Consider the following 17,242-nt stretch of genomic DNA (forward strand, 5'->3'; position numbering starts at 1 on the left):
TAAAAATCCCCACTTATTGTCCTTTTAGTCCTTGATAAAAATTATTTAAAAAATCCACGCTTATTGTCCTTTTAGTCCTTGATAAAAATTATTTAAAAAATCCACACTTATTGTCCTTTTAGTCCTTGATAAAAATTACAAGGAAGAGAGGTCATTTGGGCGGTGAGAGAAATTATTTAAAAAATCCACGCTTTTTGTCCTTTTAGCCATTGACAAAAATTATTTAAAAAATCCACGCTTATTGTCCTTTTAGTCCTTGATAAAAATTATTTTAAAAAATCCACGCTTATTGTCCTTTTAGTCCTTGATAAAAATTATTTAAAAATCCCCACTTATTGTCCTTTTAGTCCTTGACAAAAATTATTTAAAAAATCCACGCTTATTGTCCTTTTAGTCCTTGATAAAAATTATTTTAAAAAATCCACGCTTATTGTCCTTTTAGTCCTTGATAAAAATTATTTAAAAAATCCAAGCTTATTGTCCTTTTAGTTCTTGATAAAAATGATTTAAAAAATCCACGCTTATTGTACTTTTAGTCCTTAATAAAATTTGTTTAAAAAATCCACGCTTATTGTCCTTTTAGTCCTTGATAGAAATTATTTAAAATATTCACGCTTATTGTCCTTTGAGTCCTTGATAAAAATTATTTAAAAAATCCTCACTTATTGTCCTTTTAGTCCTTTATAAAAATTATTAAAAAAATCCACGCTTATTGTCCTTTTAGTCCTTGATAAAAATTATTTAAAAAATCCTCATTTATTGTCCATTTAGTCCTTAATAGAAATTATTTAAAAAATCCACGCTTTTTGTCCTTTTAGCCATTGACAAAAATTATTTAAAAAATCCACGCTTATTACCCTTTTAGTCCTTGATAAAAATTGTTGAAAAAATTCACGCTTATTGTCCTTTTAGTCCTTAATAAAAATTCTTTAAAAAATTCCCGCTTATTGTCCTTTTATTCCTTGATAAAAATTATTTAAAAAATCCACGCTTATTGTCATTTTAGTCCTGGATAAAAATTATTTAAAAAATCTACGCTTATTGTCCTTTTAGTCCTTGATAAAAATTATTAAAAAATCCACGCATATTGAACTTCAAGCCCTCGATAAAAATTATTTAAAAAATCAACGCTTATTGTCCTTTTAGTCCTCGATACAAATTATTTAGTCCTAGATAAAAATTTGTTTTTGAGAAAACCTCCCTCCCTTATCTTTTTACCACACTGTACCCCCTCAACTGAAGTTCTCGTTGTGTTTGTCGCCACTGACCGTCCCGACCATTTGCTGTTGATTGGCAGTTAAGCTTCGATTACATTTTGAACCACGCTTTGTACAATTAAGTTGCCAACAAGTTTGAAATTATGCAATTATGCTCTTTGAAAAATTGCTGCTAAATTACCCACATCCAAACATGCGGGCTGGCTGGCAAGTTGACGAAGCAGCAGTCAGCAACAACAACACATCCAACAATAAGCTGAATAGAAGTCGGGCTGGCTGACTGACGGACAAACCGTGTAAGCCAAATCACTTGCCAGGAGATTTGAAGGCATCCACAAAAGCAGAAACCACGTCAAAGGATTGTCGTAAAGGCGGTGACGATCCGATGCCGCAGAAGCGGCGGCAGCCTCAATTCATTTAAATTAAAATGAAAGTTAAACATGACCACAAAACACCATCCGGAGTTTAGCAGTGGGCCCAAAAGCGACGACGATGATAAGGAAGTGTTTGTTTGCTTGTTGTCGTTTGCCGCAGAGATTCTTCGTCTTCTACTTCTAAAGAGACGGAGTTTTTTTATTGGAATTTAATGTCAGACATTTTACAACAACGGCCAAACGACAGACAGACATACATCGGGAATATGCAAGAGTGATGGTCATTTAAAATTCTAATATTTCCATCAGTCATTTAGCTACCCTTTGGCTAAAATGTTGGGGCTAGGAGCAGGAGGAGGAGGGCAGACAGGAGGAGAAATAATTTTTCTCAATTTCTTGAAGTCACCACCTATGATTGACGGCCATAAATGCCAAGCAAGTGCATAATGGTAACCACAAACACATACACACATGTGTGTATATGTGTGTTTACACACCTATGTGTGAGTTAATATTACACATGTATTGCTTCTCCTTTCTGATGCCGTGTTAATTGACATGTTTAAAGAATGTTAATGTTCCAGATAAAAGGTTTACTATTACTTCTTGGCCTCCTCCTCCTTCTCCCCATGTCCCCATCTCTCTCTCCCTCCCTGCCGAGTTATGAAGTCAATTTTGAAATTTTAATTAAAACTCTTTTGACATAATTTGATGGTGCAAATGATGGCAATGATAGGCACCCGACAGTTCAGTCAGGTACTTGATTATATATCCAAAATGATTATCTATTTTCCGTGTACTGTGATAAGGATATGGCAGCTGTTACCAGCTCATTAGTATACCGAACAGGATTCCAGTTCAAACATAATTATCTAGGTATCATAATGACTGATTGCTTCGGATTGCTGACTGAGTGACTTGAGAAGTGTTAAATTGTGGATATAATAAATATAAATGGGATATTAAATGATATTTTTCTAAAAGGACAAATCGTTGTAGAGGGAGGTCTATGGTCGCAGGTTGATACTAATTAATTTTAATAGAGTCCCTTGGAGGCTACTTTCCTATTGACGATGTGTTTTATAAAAAAAGGACCTGCGCCTGTTTAAAAAATTTCCATTAGGTCCTCAATAAAAATTCGATAAAACCAACACATATTAGTATTTAAATAATATCTTAAAAAATGTCCTTTTAGTCCTTGATAAAAATGTTCTAAAAATCCTTGCTAAAACTTGTTTGAAAAAATCACGCTTCTTATCGTTTAAGTACTTTTTACTTTGATTTAAACCCCAAACTTATTGACAAAAATTGTTAACCAGGCTTATTGTCCTTTAGGTCCTTGATAAAAATTGTTTAAAAAATTCACGCTTATTGTCCTTTAAGTCCTTGATAAAACTAGTTTAAAAAATCCACGTTTATTGTCCTTTTAGTCCTTGATAAAAATTGTTAAAAAAAATCCACGCTTATTGTCCTTTAAGTCCTTGATAAAAATTGTTTAAAAAATCCCCCTTAATGTCCTTTTAGTCCTTGGCAAAAATTATTTAAAAAAATTATGTTTATTGTCCTCTTAGTCCTTGATAAAAATTATTAAAAAAAAAACCGTTTTGTCCTTTAAGTCCTTGATAAAAATTATTTTAAAAATTCCCTTATTGTCCTTTAAGTCCTTGATAAAAATTGTTTAAAAAATCCACGCTTATTGCCCTTTAAGTCCTTGATAAAAATTGTTTAAAAAATCCACGCTTATTGTCCTTTAAGTCCTTGATAAAAATTGTTTAAAAAAATCCACGCTTATTGTCCTTTAAGTCCTCGATAAAAATTGTTTAAAAAATCCACGCTTATTGTCCTTTAAGTCGTTGATAAAATTGTTTAAAAAATCCCCGATTATTGTCCTTTTAGTCCCTTATAACAATTTTTAAAATAATCCACGTTTATTTTCCTTTTAGGTCTTGATAAGAATTGTTTAATAAATCTATACTTTTTGTCCCTTTAGTCCTTGACAAAAATTGTTTAAAAAAATTTTAATTTGGTCCTTGATTTCTTAAAAAAATTTCGCTTATTGTCCTTAGTCCATGATACTAATTGCTAAAGAAATCCCATCTATTGTCCATTTGAACCTTGATAAAAACGTTTTAAAAAAATTACGAATATGGTTCTTTCATGTTATGATTTTTGTCGTTTTAGTCCTGGATAAAAATTATTTAAAACATTCACACTTATTGGCCTTTGAAAATCCTTAATAAATTTTGTATAATTCTTCCACGATTATTGGCCTCAATAAAATATCATAAGAAATTAGGGGATCCTTTTCAAACGAAAGTATATTATAGGAGTCCCTCTTTTCTTGTTCCTATTAAAGGATTTAAGTCTTGATCAAAAGAGATTCTATTATTTCTATAGCCCGAAAACTATCATTAAAGGATTCACAGATTTTTCAACAAAAAAGAAGGAAACCAAAAAAAGCTACTAAGGGATCGCCATCTTGTTGATAAGATATCCTACTAATGAATCAATAATCAACATATTGTTAATTAATCAGCATATTGTTCAAAAAAATCTGTTGGGGGTATATTCCGACAAATAATATTTATTGAAAACAAAAATTAAGTGATTCATGATTATTTTCGACTAAAAAGAGTCTTATAAACCCTAGAGTGGGGCAATCTAGATCACTTATCGGTTCGATCTTTCTCGTTCCTTTTGTAAAAAGGAACTAGTTCTTTAATGTAATTCCTTTGCTCCATATAGTTCCTTTACTCCATACAGTTCCTTTGCTCCATATAGTTCCTTTGCTCTAAATAGTTCATTTGTTCCATATAGTTCAGACTTCTACATAGTTTCGTTGAATCTCTCTCTTTCATCGTTCTTTTTGTTTTTTTTTCGCTTTTTCCATATAGTTCCTTCACGCCATATAGTTCCTTTGATCCATATAGTACCTTTGCTCCAAATAGGTCCTTTGCTCCATATAGTTCCTTTGATCCATACAGTTCCTTTGCTCCACATAGTTCCTTTACTCCATATTGTTCAGACTCCTACATAGTTCCTTTCCTTTGAATCTCTCTCTCTTTCATCGTTCTTTTTGTTGTTTTTTTTTTTTCATATAGTTCTTTGCTCCATGTTCAGACATATAATTCCTTTAACATAGTTCCTTTGCTTTATAGTTCCTTTCTCTCTTTCATCGTTCTTTTTGTTGTTTTTTTTTTTTCATATAGTTCTTTGCTCCATATAGTACCTTTGCTCTACATAGTTCCTTTACTCCATACAGTTCCTTTGCTCCAAATAATCCCTTTGCTCCATATAGTACCTTTGCTCCATATAGTTCCTTTGATCCATACAGTTCCTTTGCTCCATACAGTTCCTTTGCGCTTTATAGTTTTTTTTGCTCAAAATAGTTCCTTTGCTCCATATAGTTCGACTCCTACATAGTTCCTTTGAATCTCTCTCTTTCATCGTTCTTTTTTTTTTTTTTTTTTTGCTCACATAGTTCAGAAAAAAGAACGAGAAAAAAAGGAAAAGAAAAAAGAACGAGATCAGAAACTGGAACTATATTAATTAAAGAACTGGAACTAGTTCCGATCGTTCCTTTCTCGGAATAGTTCCAATGAAGTAGTTCGTCTCGGAACTACCCAACTCTAATAAACTCGCCTGGAAACTTTTTAGGCAACACAGCTGTCATTTTTCCTAAACTGGAAATAAATCCTTATGGCCGAAATCAAAGATTCTCTTAGCGAGTCTCTCCATTTATAATTATCTACTTATTTATTGAGAACAAAAATTATTTAATTTTTTAATATATAATTATTTCCTTCTTTCAAAACTTTCCGCATAGTAATCGTGATAATAAGCCTGATGTTTTTGAAAATATTTTTTAGGCTTAATATTGTCGAAACAATTTTTTTAATTGAGTATTTTTAAAGAATAGTTTTTCATTTTTTGGAAAACATTTAAATTATTGCTTCTTAAAGATTATGTTTTCAAGTGAGGATTTTTAAAATTTATTATATTCAGATTTTTATAACATTTCTTTCAGACATAGCACTATTTTTTCACTTAGATATTTGAAATAATATTTTGTTCAAAAAAAACGTTTGGGGGATATTCCTACTAATATGATTTATTGAGAACAAAAATTAATTGATTTCATGATTTTCTTCGCCTACAAAGAGTCCTCGCTTTGAAACAGCTTTTCTTTTTCCTAAACTTCAAATAAATCTCTATTGTCGAAATTATAGAATCTCTTATAAGGTCTCTGCGTTAAGAAATTTCCAATTTATTTATTGAGAACAAAAATTAATTAATTTTTTATACAAATATTCGCTGCTTTTATAAAGCAATGCAAATATCTTGTCGATTTCCTTCACCCAAAAATCCACATCATTATCAATTATTAGCGGCTTTCATCTTCCTCTTCCTTCTTATTCCTAAATTAATCATATTAATGTCGTTTGCTTGTTTTTTTCCTTCCTTCGTTGTTATGCCAACAAATCACCCAGTTTTTTTTTTCTGTCCCATCTCATCCCATGCCATTTCACCGCTTGATCTCATGTTTAAACAAATTGCCCAACCTGGCAGATAGGTGACTGAGGAGGATGGCCATTTTCGTATGAATAACATTTGTTAAATTTGTCATGCGTGCCTGAATTATCTCAAAAAGCTGTTGGGTTCTTTCGTTGCCGAGGAAAAAAAACCTGTTCTATGCTGGCGATTTATTTTCTTTTTCTAATGGCCAATGTTCTGCCAAATGTTGTTGCATGCCAATCTGCGACGAGGACAACAAGTGGTTCGACCACATGTGAAATTTCCACTGCCAAATGAACAACAACTGAAAAAAAGGGGTTAATTTCAATTTTGAGACATCAAATTGACTTCAGATGGCTCCCATTTCTCTGCTGTTCTCTAATCTTGAAACGGAGAATGTTAGAATTCGTAAATTTAATTAAGCCAAGCATTTATCTCAAATGCTTTCATAGCGGACGTTGGGGAATGTATGACATAAATGAGAGGAAGGAAAATGTTAACAGAGGTAAATAAATGGATTATTTAAGAAGTTCCAGAAGTCGGGAGGAGTCCCCAAAATATATGAAAAATTGTAAAATCCTCAGACAATATTTCTACTCGGTTAGAAAATCTTCAGGAAATTGTAAAACCTTCTTTAGAATTTAGCTCTTATAATGAAATGGTTCTTTTGGCTTATTTGCAAGAATCTGAAATCTGGAAGGGTTCCTGTGGCTCATTTGCAAGAACCAAAAACCTGTTCATAGTTACTTGCCGATGATCGTTGAAATGTTCCTTCGACTTTGACTAAATGATAGATGTATAGCATTTTATAAATGTCACTTTGGAAGATATTTGACAGAAGATCGTTCTGAGAGATTCAGATATACTGATTATGTGCAGAATAATAACAGGAAATATAGCACTCGGAACCAATTCCCCATTCAACTGAAAACATCGAACGGTCACGAATTTAAAGAATTAAAACGTGGTTCTTTTAGAATTGTATCGTTCCAGAACGAATTAGTTTGAAGGGAAAATTCCACAAAAGGAATGATCGGTACTACCTCCAGTTCTCTCGTTCATCTAATTCCTTTTTGCTCTTTTCCACCTAATTCATTTTGATTCAACCATTCCGCTAAGCCGTTCCATTCATTCGCCAAATTAACTGACGTGGACGATTGAACTATGAAACTATATGAATGATCTAGTTCCTTTTGTAGAGCGAACTGAACAAGATCGAGAATGCCCAACTCTATTTTCAAAGAAGGATTGCAGGGATCGAAAGGTCTGCAATAGGAATAGAATATCTCTTAGACCATTCTCTGTGGTCTACAATATTTTAAGAAGTGCTAGTGTATATTTTGGAAGCTCTTCTAGATGAAATTAAAGGCCTAGGGAAATATTTTCTGTAAATAAAAAAATATATAGGTCTGAGTTTATATATAAATTTATTTCAACAAATACATTTTTAAAAAATTTTCTTCCTCTACATCGGCTTCCTTACACGTTTCGGGCGTATAATATTTCTCGATGAGGTGGTCGTAGTTTTCATTGGAGATTTCGTTGTAACTTCCCGATAACGTTTTGGTCTTGCCGCAAATACTGTCAATGGTAGTTTAGCTCGAGAAGTTTTTACCGTCGTTCTTGGAATATACGGAGTAATGGTTGTAGTAATTTCCTCCTCTGAGGCAATGGATGTCATTTCCGCTGGACTTTCTAAATTTGAATCAGTGGAACGTTTAACTTTCCTGTGAGTGTCTGGAATGAAAATATTCTCCACATATGGATCATCTTCAGCAATTTGATCGTCAATGTTGAAGGGAGTTTCCAATTTTACATTCGAAGAACGTTGTGTGCGTTGCAGAACATCCATGATATTATTTTCTGCGGTATGATCAGAGACTGGTGCCTCATTTTGCGTATTAAATATGATGGTGTTTTTGTCCAATGGAAGTTCCTCAACGTTGGTTACGGTTTGTATTTCCCGAGCGATTATTTTACTTTCAAATTCCTTCTCCTCAAAATCGTCTGCACCAAATAGTAGGGCAATATCTCTGGAATGCTGATCATTTGTATCGTCAGGTTGTGTATGTTTGACCGTAACCTTCAGATTCGTTTGATCACCAAGATTCCTCAATAAATGGGAAACGTCGCGCTGTACTCTCGTCTCTGCATGCATGGACTTTGTATTTTTCTCTATATCCTCAATAACGATTTCCGCAAACACTGGTTGTGCAATAGTTGCAGATTCTTTTGCTGTAGATCCGGAAGGTGGTGCCAATTTTTCCTCTTCATCCTTGATCGTAGCCGTGATTTTCAGTTTCATTGGATCCATGGTAGCCACGGTGGTTCGTGGCTTAAATAAATGACTTACGTCACGGATTTTTCGTTCGGTAGTTTCTGAAATCTCTACCAAGCTATCCGATTTAACAATATCCACCTTTGGCAATGCTAAAGGCTTATTTCCAATTTCGTTAGATGGGCCATCTATTGTTGGTGGTTGAGTTGAAGAGCTAATCGCCTGATTTTGTGATACAGATGGCGGTAGCAGTTCAATATTAGGTTGTTGTCCCAGCTGTTCAATGACCTCTGGCAACACTGATGGTGCTTGAGTTGACAATGAAGGGATTATCGCCTCTTTTTGTGGTACAGATGGCGGTAGTGGTTCAACAATTGGCGTTGTGTCTTCATTGGCCTCTGGTAACACTTGTATCCCTTGTGTGGTGACATCTGTATTTTGAATTGCGATCGAAGGACCATTTTCTATTGATTCTTCCTTTGGGGACAAAATTGGTGGCAACAATTGATTTACTTCAAGATATTCGGATATTTGAGGACCTATAGATAAAATTGTTGAATCAATTTCCAGTGGCCCTGATGTCCGAGGTTCTGCAGTTTGTGAGGTGGGTGTAACTATTTCCACGGCAAGTTGATTTATGGATTTGGGATCGGCAATCGATGTCACTGTTTGAAATTGAGGAGGACTGTTTGTTGTGGATTGTGGTAAATCTTTGCTCTCCTGATTGGCGAGGGATGAAGTTTCGGTTTTAGTTTCTTTTGATAAAATAAGTGAAGGAGCTTCCGTTGCACTAAAATTCTCCAAAGGTCTTACTTCTGTTACTGAATTCTGGTTGGCGATTAAACTTTTGGCCTCATCGATTGTTTCCTTGCCAGATTTTACTTCTTTAGAAGGAGATAATAAGTATGAAACATCTGCAGCATGTCGACTTACTGATGCCGTGGGACCATTTTCAGAATCTTGAGTCGATACAAGTTTATCACTTTCTTTTTGCATTTCATCCTTCAATTTCGGAGCGGACAACAAATGAGAAACATCTCTGGTATGGCGCAAAGCCGTGGAGGTCGAAGGACCATTTTCAGAATTTTGCTTTGATACAAGTTGTTGATTTTCTTTTTGAATTTCTTGAAGAGGACTTTGTAATTTTGAAGGATCCTCCGCTTTCTGAGAAGACAGCAAATGAGAAACATCTCTGGCATGACGCAAAACCGTGGAAGACGAAGGACCATCTGCAGAATTTTGCACCGAGAAAATCGGATCACTTTCTTTTTTATTTGATTTTGGAATCTGTGGTAACCTACGGTTCTTTAACACATGGGAAACATCTCTCACTTGACGTTTAGTTACGGTCGAAGGACCATCATCAGCAAGCAAAGATGAACTCGATTCTGGTTCTTGCAAATGAGACACAGGAACCATTTCCAAGCTTTCAACATTCTGACTAGGTTCCAAAGAAGATTTTTCAATTTCCTGATGATGTTTTTCTGAATTTTTCACAACCTCCATTTCAGCTGAGACCTCCTCTACGCTTCGACCTGTTTTTTGCAATATGTTTTCATTTTTAAATGGCTCAGTATTTCCAAAATTATTTTCAGGTTCCTGCTTGTCCCCAGGTAAAATGTTATTGAGTCCATTTGAATCTTCTTCCTGTCTGGAAATTTCTAGGAACTTGGCAATGCCATCTAACAATTGTTGCTTCTCATCATCCCCTTTCTCCTCCACCTGCGTCTTGGTATTGACGGCAAATTGTGGTCCCTCGAAAACGCCACGTCTTGGAAAATCATTAGGTAATATTTGGGGATCATAAAAATAGGGTTCATTCTTACTACCACTCTCCAGATGATTATTTGCCGGATTATCCATTCGCTGCTCTATTTTATCCTTGGCCTGAGGATGCTCAAAATAGATTGGACTTTGAGGCGCATTTGTTACAGCCTCCAATTCCTTATTATTACTTCTTCCCTCCACCTCCGCTCTATGATGTTTGTCACCTAAATAATATTGAAAATCTGAATGGCGTATTACATCCTCTGCCACATCTTCGGGTGTGTGATGATGTCCCTCCTTCAATTCTTCCTCCGTGATATCGGTCAGGCAATTTAAGACACCTTGTATAAGCGAGAGATTCGTAATGGGCTTGGGCCGCAGAATGACATTACGTGCACTCCTGAATGTTGCCATACAGGTTTGCGGAATATTTATCTGCACTGATTTTTGTACTTTGATTATTTCGGAGCCAGGTAATGGGTCAGCAGCTACATTGGGATTAAAAAGCACATTTATGATTTTATCAGGTAGCTGGGGTTCTCCTGAGAGAGTGGGGTTGTCAGAGTTCAATGAGTTTTCCTGCTCATTATTGAGACTATTTTCTGTTGCTATGTTGGACGCCATTTGTGTTGGAACTGGAATAAAATTCACATCAATTGTTGGTTGGGATGTTTGGAATATCCTTAACTCCTCTGGAAAAAGTTTGTTCTCAACATTTTCTTGTTGAATGTTGGGCGCCACTGGGTTCACATTTTCCAATATATGAGATACATCACGTTTAGCAAGTTTATCGGTTTGAAGATTGCTGGCTTTTAAATCTAAGGAATCCACTGGTATAGCTTTGCTGTTCATATCATCATCTATCTGATTGGGCGCCACTGAGTCACTGCTTCCCGCAGCACTCAATACATCACTTCTTTTCACCAATTCATGGCTTTCAACAGGTTCTTCAGCTGTCTTACTATTTTTCAAATCCCCAGGTTGTTTGAAAAAATCCTTTTGCCCCACATTGGGCGCCATTTTCAATATATGTGATACATCTCGGCTAAAACGATCCACATTTTGGTATGCCAACAAATTTTCTGTTTGTGGTAAATTTTCAGCTATTTGAGGCCTTGAAATGTGTGATTGTTGGGCTGGAGCTGCTCTGGCATGTGTGGTTCCAAAGAAAACTGTAACAAATCTCGGTTTAAATTTTTATTTCTTCTTTTAAATCCACTTGTAACTTACCCAACAATACTAGAACTTCTTTCATAGTGTTATGAATTTCGGCAACAATATTAACAAGACTGCAGTTCGCAGCCTGCGTGTCATAGGGTTTTATACCTTTTCGATCATCCTCAATTTGCTATCATATCCTTCTGGTTTTCGAAACATTTTTTGTGACTTTTTTTCGTCGGAGTTACTTCACTTAATTGGATGTGCCAATACCTCCACCTTACTACCATTTTCAGCGTTGTTGCTGCTGCTCTGAACCTGTTTTGAAATCTGAACTTTATTGTTTTTCGACTCGCCGTTGTGGTTATCTTCAATCTAAAATCGCCGTCAGCCTGTTTCGGGCGTAAGCTTACATAACACCTTTAATGTCCGGCATAATTTAATTGTTTTGAAAAATATTTTGTGTTTGGGTTTTGCAGTTTCGGGACAGCCAGTCATTTGGCCAATGACATGAACTGGAAGTGCTTTTCGAAATTTTTGTTTCTATTTTTCGGGTTTTAAACAATGTCAATGTCACACAACTGGATGGGGATAAGATGGTGCGGACAAAACAGTACAATTTTTTATCGAGATTTATTGGCAACAAGTTTTGGTTCCCAAAAAAGTAAAACTTAATTAAAAAATGAAGAATAACTAGAGCGTTTTTAAGCAAGACAGGAAGTTGGGAACTATAAATAACTTGGAAGACCGCAAAAAAAAACAAAAAAATAAATATGAAATTAAATGGAATCTTCAGACACCTGAAAATGAGGATATATGGGGCCTTCGCTTTAGGTTAATGGAGAAATGCATTATGTTTTAATGGATGCTCTGATTTTCTGTTTCATTTGATCCGTGACAGCCACTGAGATTCATGATTTAAGTACATGAATCATATCTCTAATTTTTCATTTGATATTTTTAAAATTTTACTTACAATTTCGGGATAATATATTTGTCATATAATCTGTGATCCATTAACAAAAGATTAACATTCCTCAAATGACGCTTATTCACGTTTGAAGGACCATTAACAGCTAAAAAGATGAACTCCGTTTCGGTTCATGCAAATGAGCCATATTTTCAAAGGACGATTTTTCATTTTCTTCATGATTGTCGGAGAGCGAACAATTAGTTTCTGACCCTACATCTCAGCTAAGACCTCTTCTCTACTATGGTAACTTTTTTGAAATAATTTTAAATGGGTCAGAAGTCTAAAAAATTCTTTTCAGACTCTGGCACTGAACAAAATTGTAATTGTATTCATTTGAGCTGCCACCAATTATCTAAAAAAAATCTACGAACAATTTTTTGGTCCTAATTTTTAAATTGGAATTCACTGGAAATTGTAGGTGCTAGAAAATGTCACGTCTTCAAAAATCCTTTGTGGATCATAAAAATTCCGTTTAACTCTCTAGATGATTATTTGCATATATTTGGTAATCCTTTTTATCCTTGGTCATTGCCTCAAAATGCTTAAAATATACCACTATCCTGATCTATCCCTATACCATCGCCCTATGAGTTTTATCTCCTAAATAATATTGAAAATTCGAGTGGTATATATCATCCACTTCAAAAACTTGCGGTTTGCCAATATGTACCTATCTTCAGCAATGAAATATTTTTATTTGTTTAGGGTTGCCATCTGTTGTTTCAATTTGATATGACACAGATGGGCTATTCTAATCACTTTGTAACCTACCTAGGTATCGTGACATCTGCATGTGGCTTTTAAACAGTGATCGAAGGACCTTTTCTGTTCTTTTATTATTTATTTTGTTGAAGTTAGCGATTGTAGGTACTGAAATTTCGAGATATATATTGGAAGCCGCAGTCAGCATTGTCTTGATTTTTAATTTCAATTGATCCCCTGCAACACCTTCGGGTGTGTGATGATGATCCTCCTCGGAATAATATTTATCTTCGGCAATGGGGTATTTTATTTCTTTAGAGCCGACCTCTGTTGTTTAGGAATGGGGCATTTATGTGTTAAGGGCCGCCATCTGTTGTTCCTCTTTGATATGACACAGATGAGTTATTATCAACACTTCGTAGTAGAGATGGCGGTATTAGTCCTAAAATAGCGATAGTCTAGACATTTTATGCATGGCGACATCTTCATGCAGCTTTTATATAATGATCGATGTACCATTTTCTGTTTTTAATTATTTTCTGTATTATAATTGGCGATAGCTGCTGCATCAGTATATAGGGAGCCCCAGTCGACTGTAGTTTGATTTTCAGTATGATGTGATCCATGGCAGACTTCGAGGATTTAATAAATGACCTACATTTCTGATTTTCAGTTCGATTTGTTCCGAAATTTCCCAGAAGGTCTCAGGATTTAAAATATCTAACTTCGGTAATGCAAATTGTTGTTTCTTTAGGACTGTCTTATATTGTTGATATTTGAGGTGAATCATATTTCGAATCATCTTTCGTAATACTGATGGCAGAGTAGATCTAATATCCGGCATTATTGGAGACATTCACTAATGCATGGCGACATCTGAATGTTGATTCTAACTTGTCGTCGAAAGACCATTTTTCCTTCTTTCGTTATTTGGGTTAAAATTTACGGTAGCAGTTGATTATTTCAAGATATTCCGTTATTTAAAAAGCCTCAGATTTAATTGTATATATATTTTGTTCTTAGTTAAAATTTAGGAGCAGTTGAAAAATAAATACCGACTGAGGGGGAATACTTAGACTGTTGAAGAAGAGGATCTATATCGTCTATTCCTTAGAATAGTGATAGTGATTTTTTAAATCCATGAATTTGGGTAAATAAAAAAATAATTTGTAAACAATCCTCGGCCATTAGATGATTTAAACATATTCTTTAAATCCATTAATTATGGGTTATTGGAATACATTCACGCTAATATGCTTATGGGCGCCATCTTCAGTTGGTGTTTGGGTTACCACTGAAATGTTGCGTTTGTGGTTCGTGGTTTAAATAAGTGACTTACATTGCAGGGGTTTCGTACAATATATTCCAAAGTTTCCACACAGGTTTCGTGTTCGTCGAAGGCGCCATTTATTGATGGTATTCGACTTAACATAGAAAGGCTTTTCTCCTCGATGTATGATGCAGATGGCGTTATTAGTTCGAATTTTGGTTTTGTATCTTGCTATTCAATAAACTCTGCCAACACTTGCATTACATGTGTGGCGACATCTAAATGTGGATTATAAATTGCGAACGAAGGACCATTCTTAGGCTATTCCGTCCATTTTGAACACAAAACTATGTGTGTTCAAAATCTATGGATTTAGACTTCGAACGCTCCGTAACTGAATTTTTTTGTGATGGATTTTGTAAATGGGATAAAATGCAGATCTCCTGACTGTCTAAGAAAGAAGATTAAATTTGAGAGCCATTCGAAGGTATGGTAAGTGAAATTGGATTCCGGTTAGACATCACATTGTCAACGTGGAGGATATTCTCTTGAACAGGGTTTAAATCATTTAAAGATTTTCGCTAATATTAGAGAAGACAAGGATTTCTTATAAAATAATTACAAATCTTATTGAAAATGGCGCCCAATGTCGGGAAAAATACATTTTTAACCACCTGGGGATTTAGTAGAATATAAGAGATCACACGAAATTATTGATTGTTTCAGTATTTGATATACATCTTGCATATAACGTCAAGATGTATAGTAAATACTGAAAATGGCGTCCAATGCCTGGCAAAAGGATAAAAAAATATTTTTTTCTATTTTTAAAAATGATTTATTTATTTAAATTGTTTTAACTAAGCTCCACAAAATTTAACAAAAAATACGTAACGAACCCCAAACCCCACTCCCCCTTCAGATCAGATCACTATCCTGACACTTCTCCAGCCAATACATTTGACAGCGATCATCTTTGGTGGCGGTGAATTTCTCCCGTGGATGTTTACAATTATAGGTGTCCATAATGCATTGATTGGGGAATTCATGAAGGCATAGGCCATTTGAGGCACAAACCGGTTCCAGTTCGAATTTTGTGCACAGCAGATCACAGGGATTTATTTTGGATTTGACTTCCGCATGCACAGGGGACATTGGGGTGGTCACTGGCACAGTGGTTGCCTGCGGCATAGGGAGAGACATTTTTGAGGTAGTTGTAGATGATGGCAGGGGCATGGAGGTGGTGACTTCTTGAACTGATTCTGTGTTGGCTTGAGTTGTGGGAGCAATTTCGACTGGTTTATTGGCCATTACTTCACGTTTAATTCTTCTTGAATGGGGATCACTTGTATTCGAATTTTTATGGATCTTACGTATATCCATGGTAATTGGTGGTGTTGTCGTGACATGCGGCACTGTCACCTCATCTTTAATGTGGGGACGAGTTATAACCTCTGATATCACGGTTTCATATCCCTCTTCTGATGAAGAGGACTCCGAAGATGATGAGGATGAGTCACCTTGAAAACCACCCTGCTGCCAGCCATAATCATGCTCTACCCAATTATTGTTTAGACCATAATCATCATCACCGGGTGTACGTTTTTTCACTGAGTGATCTTGCACTCCTTCTTTCATGTCATGGTTGTCGTTTTGATTATCCTTATTTTCCGACTGCTTAGTAATACCATCGTTGTCCTGCTTTTGAAGGTCATGTTGATCGCTTACAGATCTTTGCTTTATAACGTGATCCAATACTATGGAGGGCAATGTGGGTGGTATAATTGATAAGGCAGGCTTAACGGGAACTTTGGCGGTGGGTACGGATGAAGGATTTAAGGGGTTTTTGGTAGGCATCACCATGTCCAGAACATTTTGAATCAGAGTGGTGACCATCATGGGCTCCTCGGGGGTTTCATTAACTTTTTTGTTTGTAGTGGCTTCAACTATTTTATTGTCCTTTGTAACCTCTACAACAACGGCCGGTACCTCAGCAGAGTCCTGTTTACCCACCGCAACATTTGGTGGCACACTGACACTGACTGTGTGGGTGATGGTTGGAGGCACTGTTGCTGCCTGTATCGACAGCAGACCTAAAGGAAAACATTTGAAAATTTTTATTAAAAATTCTTATTAAGCAGGAAGGATCTTGACCATACCTGCCACAAATATCACAAATAACTGCATGTTGTTATGTCTAAGGCTGTTGATGGACTGTTTGTGTTCTCCACTTGTACTTCGAAGTTTTTATATGAATTGAAATTTATTTCCGATATTCACCACACCCTTTCAAACTAAAATTAAACACTTTCTTCCTTTCATTTCCAGTCTAAATTTATCCTTAAAAAAATGTCTGATACAGATCACATTGACGTCACGTGAATTTCTTGCCAGACGTTTACGAAGAGCATTCTAAAATATATTTCTTTACACCTACACCATCTTTACCTTTTTGTCTTCCTCTTACTCCCCCCCTTTCCCCTTAACTGAAAACACATAATACAATTGTTTTTTGCTTTATTTTTAAAAATTCGCTTTAAAAATGTTTCTTCTTCTTTATTGGTTATTTTTGTTCATTAATTAATATATTTATATATATTTACATTACATTTCATTGACATACAGACACATATTTATATATGTATGTACATGTAGTCATAAATTCTTGCTTTCTTTAATAAGTGCCGACTGGTTTAATATAATTAAATACATTTTTTTATTTCATTTGTCACAGTTGCTGTTTAAAATGGGCGATTTTCATTGCTAGCGCCTCAAAGTATGCTTTAGTTTTTTTGTTTACAAACCATTGCGGTAGTAGAGTCAATTGGATTAATGAGCACGTTAATGAATTTTCTTTTTCGTTGTTTAGTTTAACTTAATTGTTTAATATAATAATTTATTTAACTATTTTTTATATATACACAATTTTTTATATATAATTTATTATTAATAATTATTTAATTTATTATTTTTTATTAACAATTGTTT

General features: G+C 35.0%; 2 protein-coding genes across 2 annotated transcripts in view; both read right to left on the minus strand.

Annotated features, from left to right (window-relative positions):
- Window positions 1-7,571: 7,571 nt before the first annotated feature.
- Window positions 7,572-11,406, minus strand: LOC133327200 (uncharacterized). Its single transcript, XM_061535764.1, has 4 exons — window positions 11,382-11,406; window positions 11,190-11,323; window positions 9,988-11,147; window positions 7,572-9,912 (listed from the first exon to the last, which is right to left on the minus strand). Exons 1-4 carry the CDS (start codon window positions 11,404-11,406, stop codon window positions 7,572-7,574), a joined length of 3,660 nt encoding a protein of 1,219 aa, XP_061391748.1.
- Window positions 11,407-15,172: 3,766 nt separating this feature from the next.
- LOC133327202 (signal transducer and activator of transcription B) overlaps window positions 15,173-17,242 on the minus strand; it is a 38,308-nt gene continuing 36,238 nt past the window's right edge. The window contains exons 7-8 of the mRNA XM_061535766.1: window positions 16,414-16,490; window positions 15,173-16,347 (exon numbers count right to left, since the gene is read on the minus strand). Of these exons, the coding sequence (XP_061391750.1) occupies window positions 15,173-16,347; window positions 16,414-16,490 (1,252 nt within the window). The remainder of the gene's footprint in view (window positions 16,348-16,413; window positions 16,491-17,242) is intronic.

The sequence above is a fragment of the Musca vetustissima genome, unplaced genomic scaffold (assembly GCF_032173495.1).
Source record: "Musca vetustissima isolate MV318-11 ecotype Yass unplaced genomic scaffold, APGP_CSIRO_Mvet_v1 utg63507, whole genome shotgun sequence".
NCBI classification, from domain to species: domain Eukaryota; kingdom Metazoa; phylum Arthropoda; class Insecta; order Diptera; family Muscidae; genus Musca; species Musca vetustissima.

Excerpts from the sequence above, each read along its gene's own strand:
- LOC133327200 (XM_061535764.1), bottom strand. The coding sequence starts at position 11,406 with ATGAAAGAAGTTCTAGTATTGTTGG. Across the intron at positions 11,324-11,381 it reads AGAAGTTCTAGTATTGTTGG|TTTTCTTTGGAACCACACAT; the intron begins GTAAGTTACAAG and ends GATTTGTTACAG. Across the intron at positions 9,913-9,987 it reads AACATTTTACCTGGGGACAA|CGTAGAGGAGGTCTCAGCTG; the intron begins GCAGGAACCTGA and ends AACAGGTCGAAG.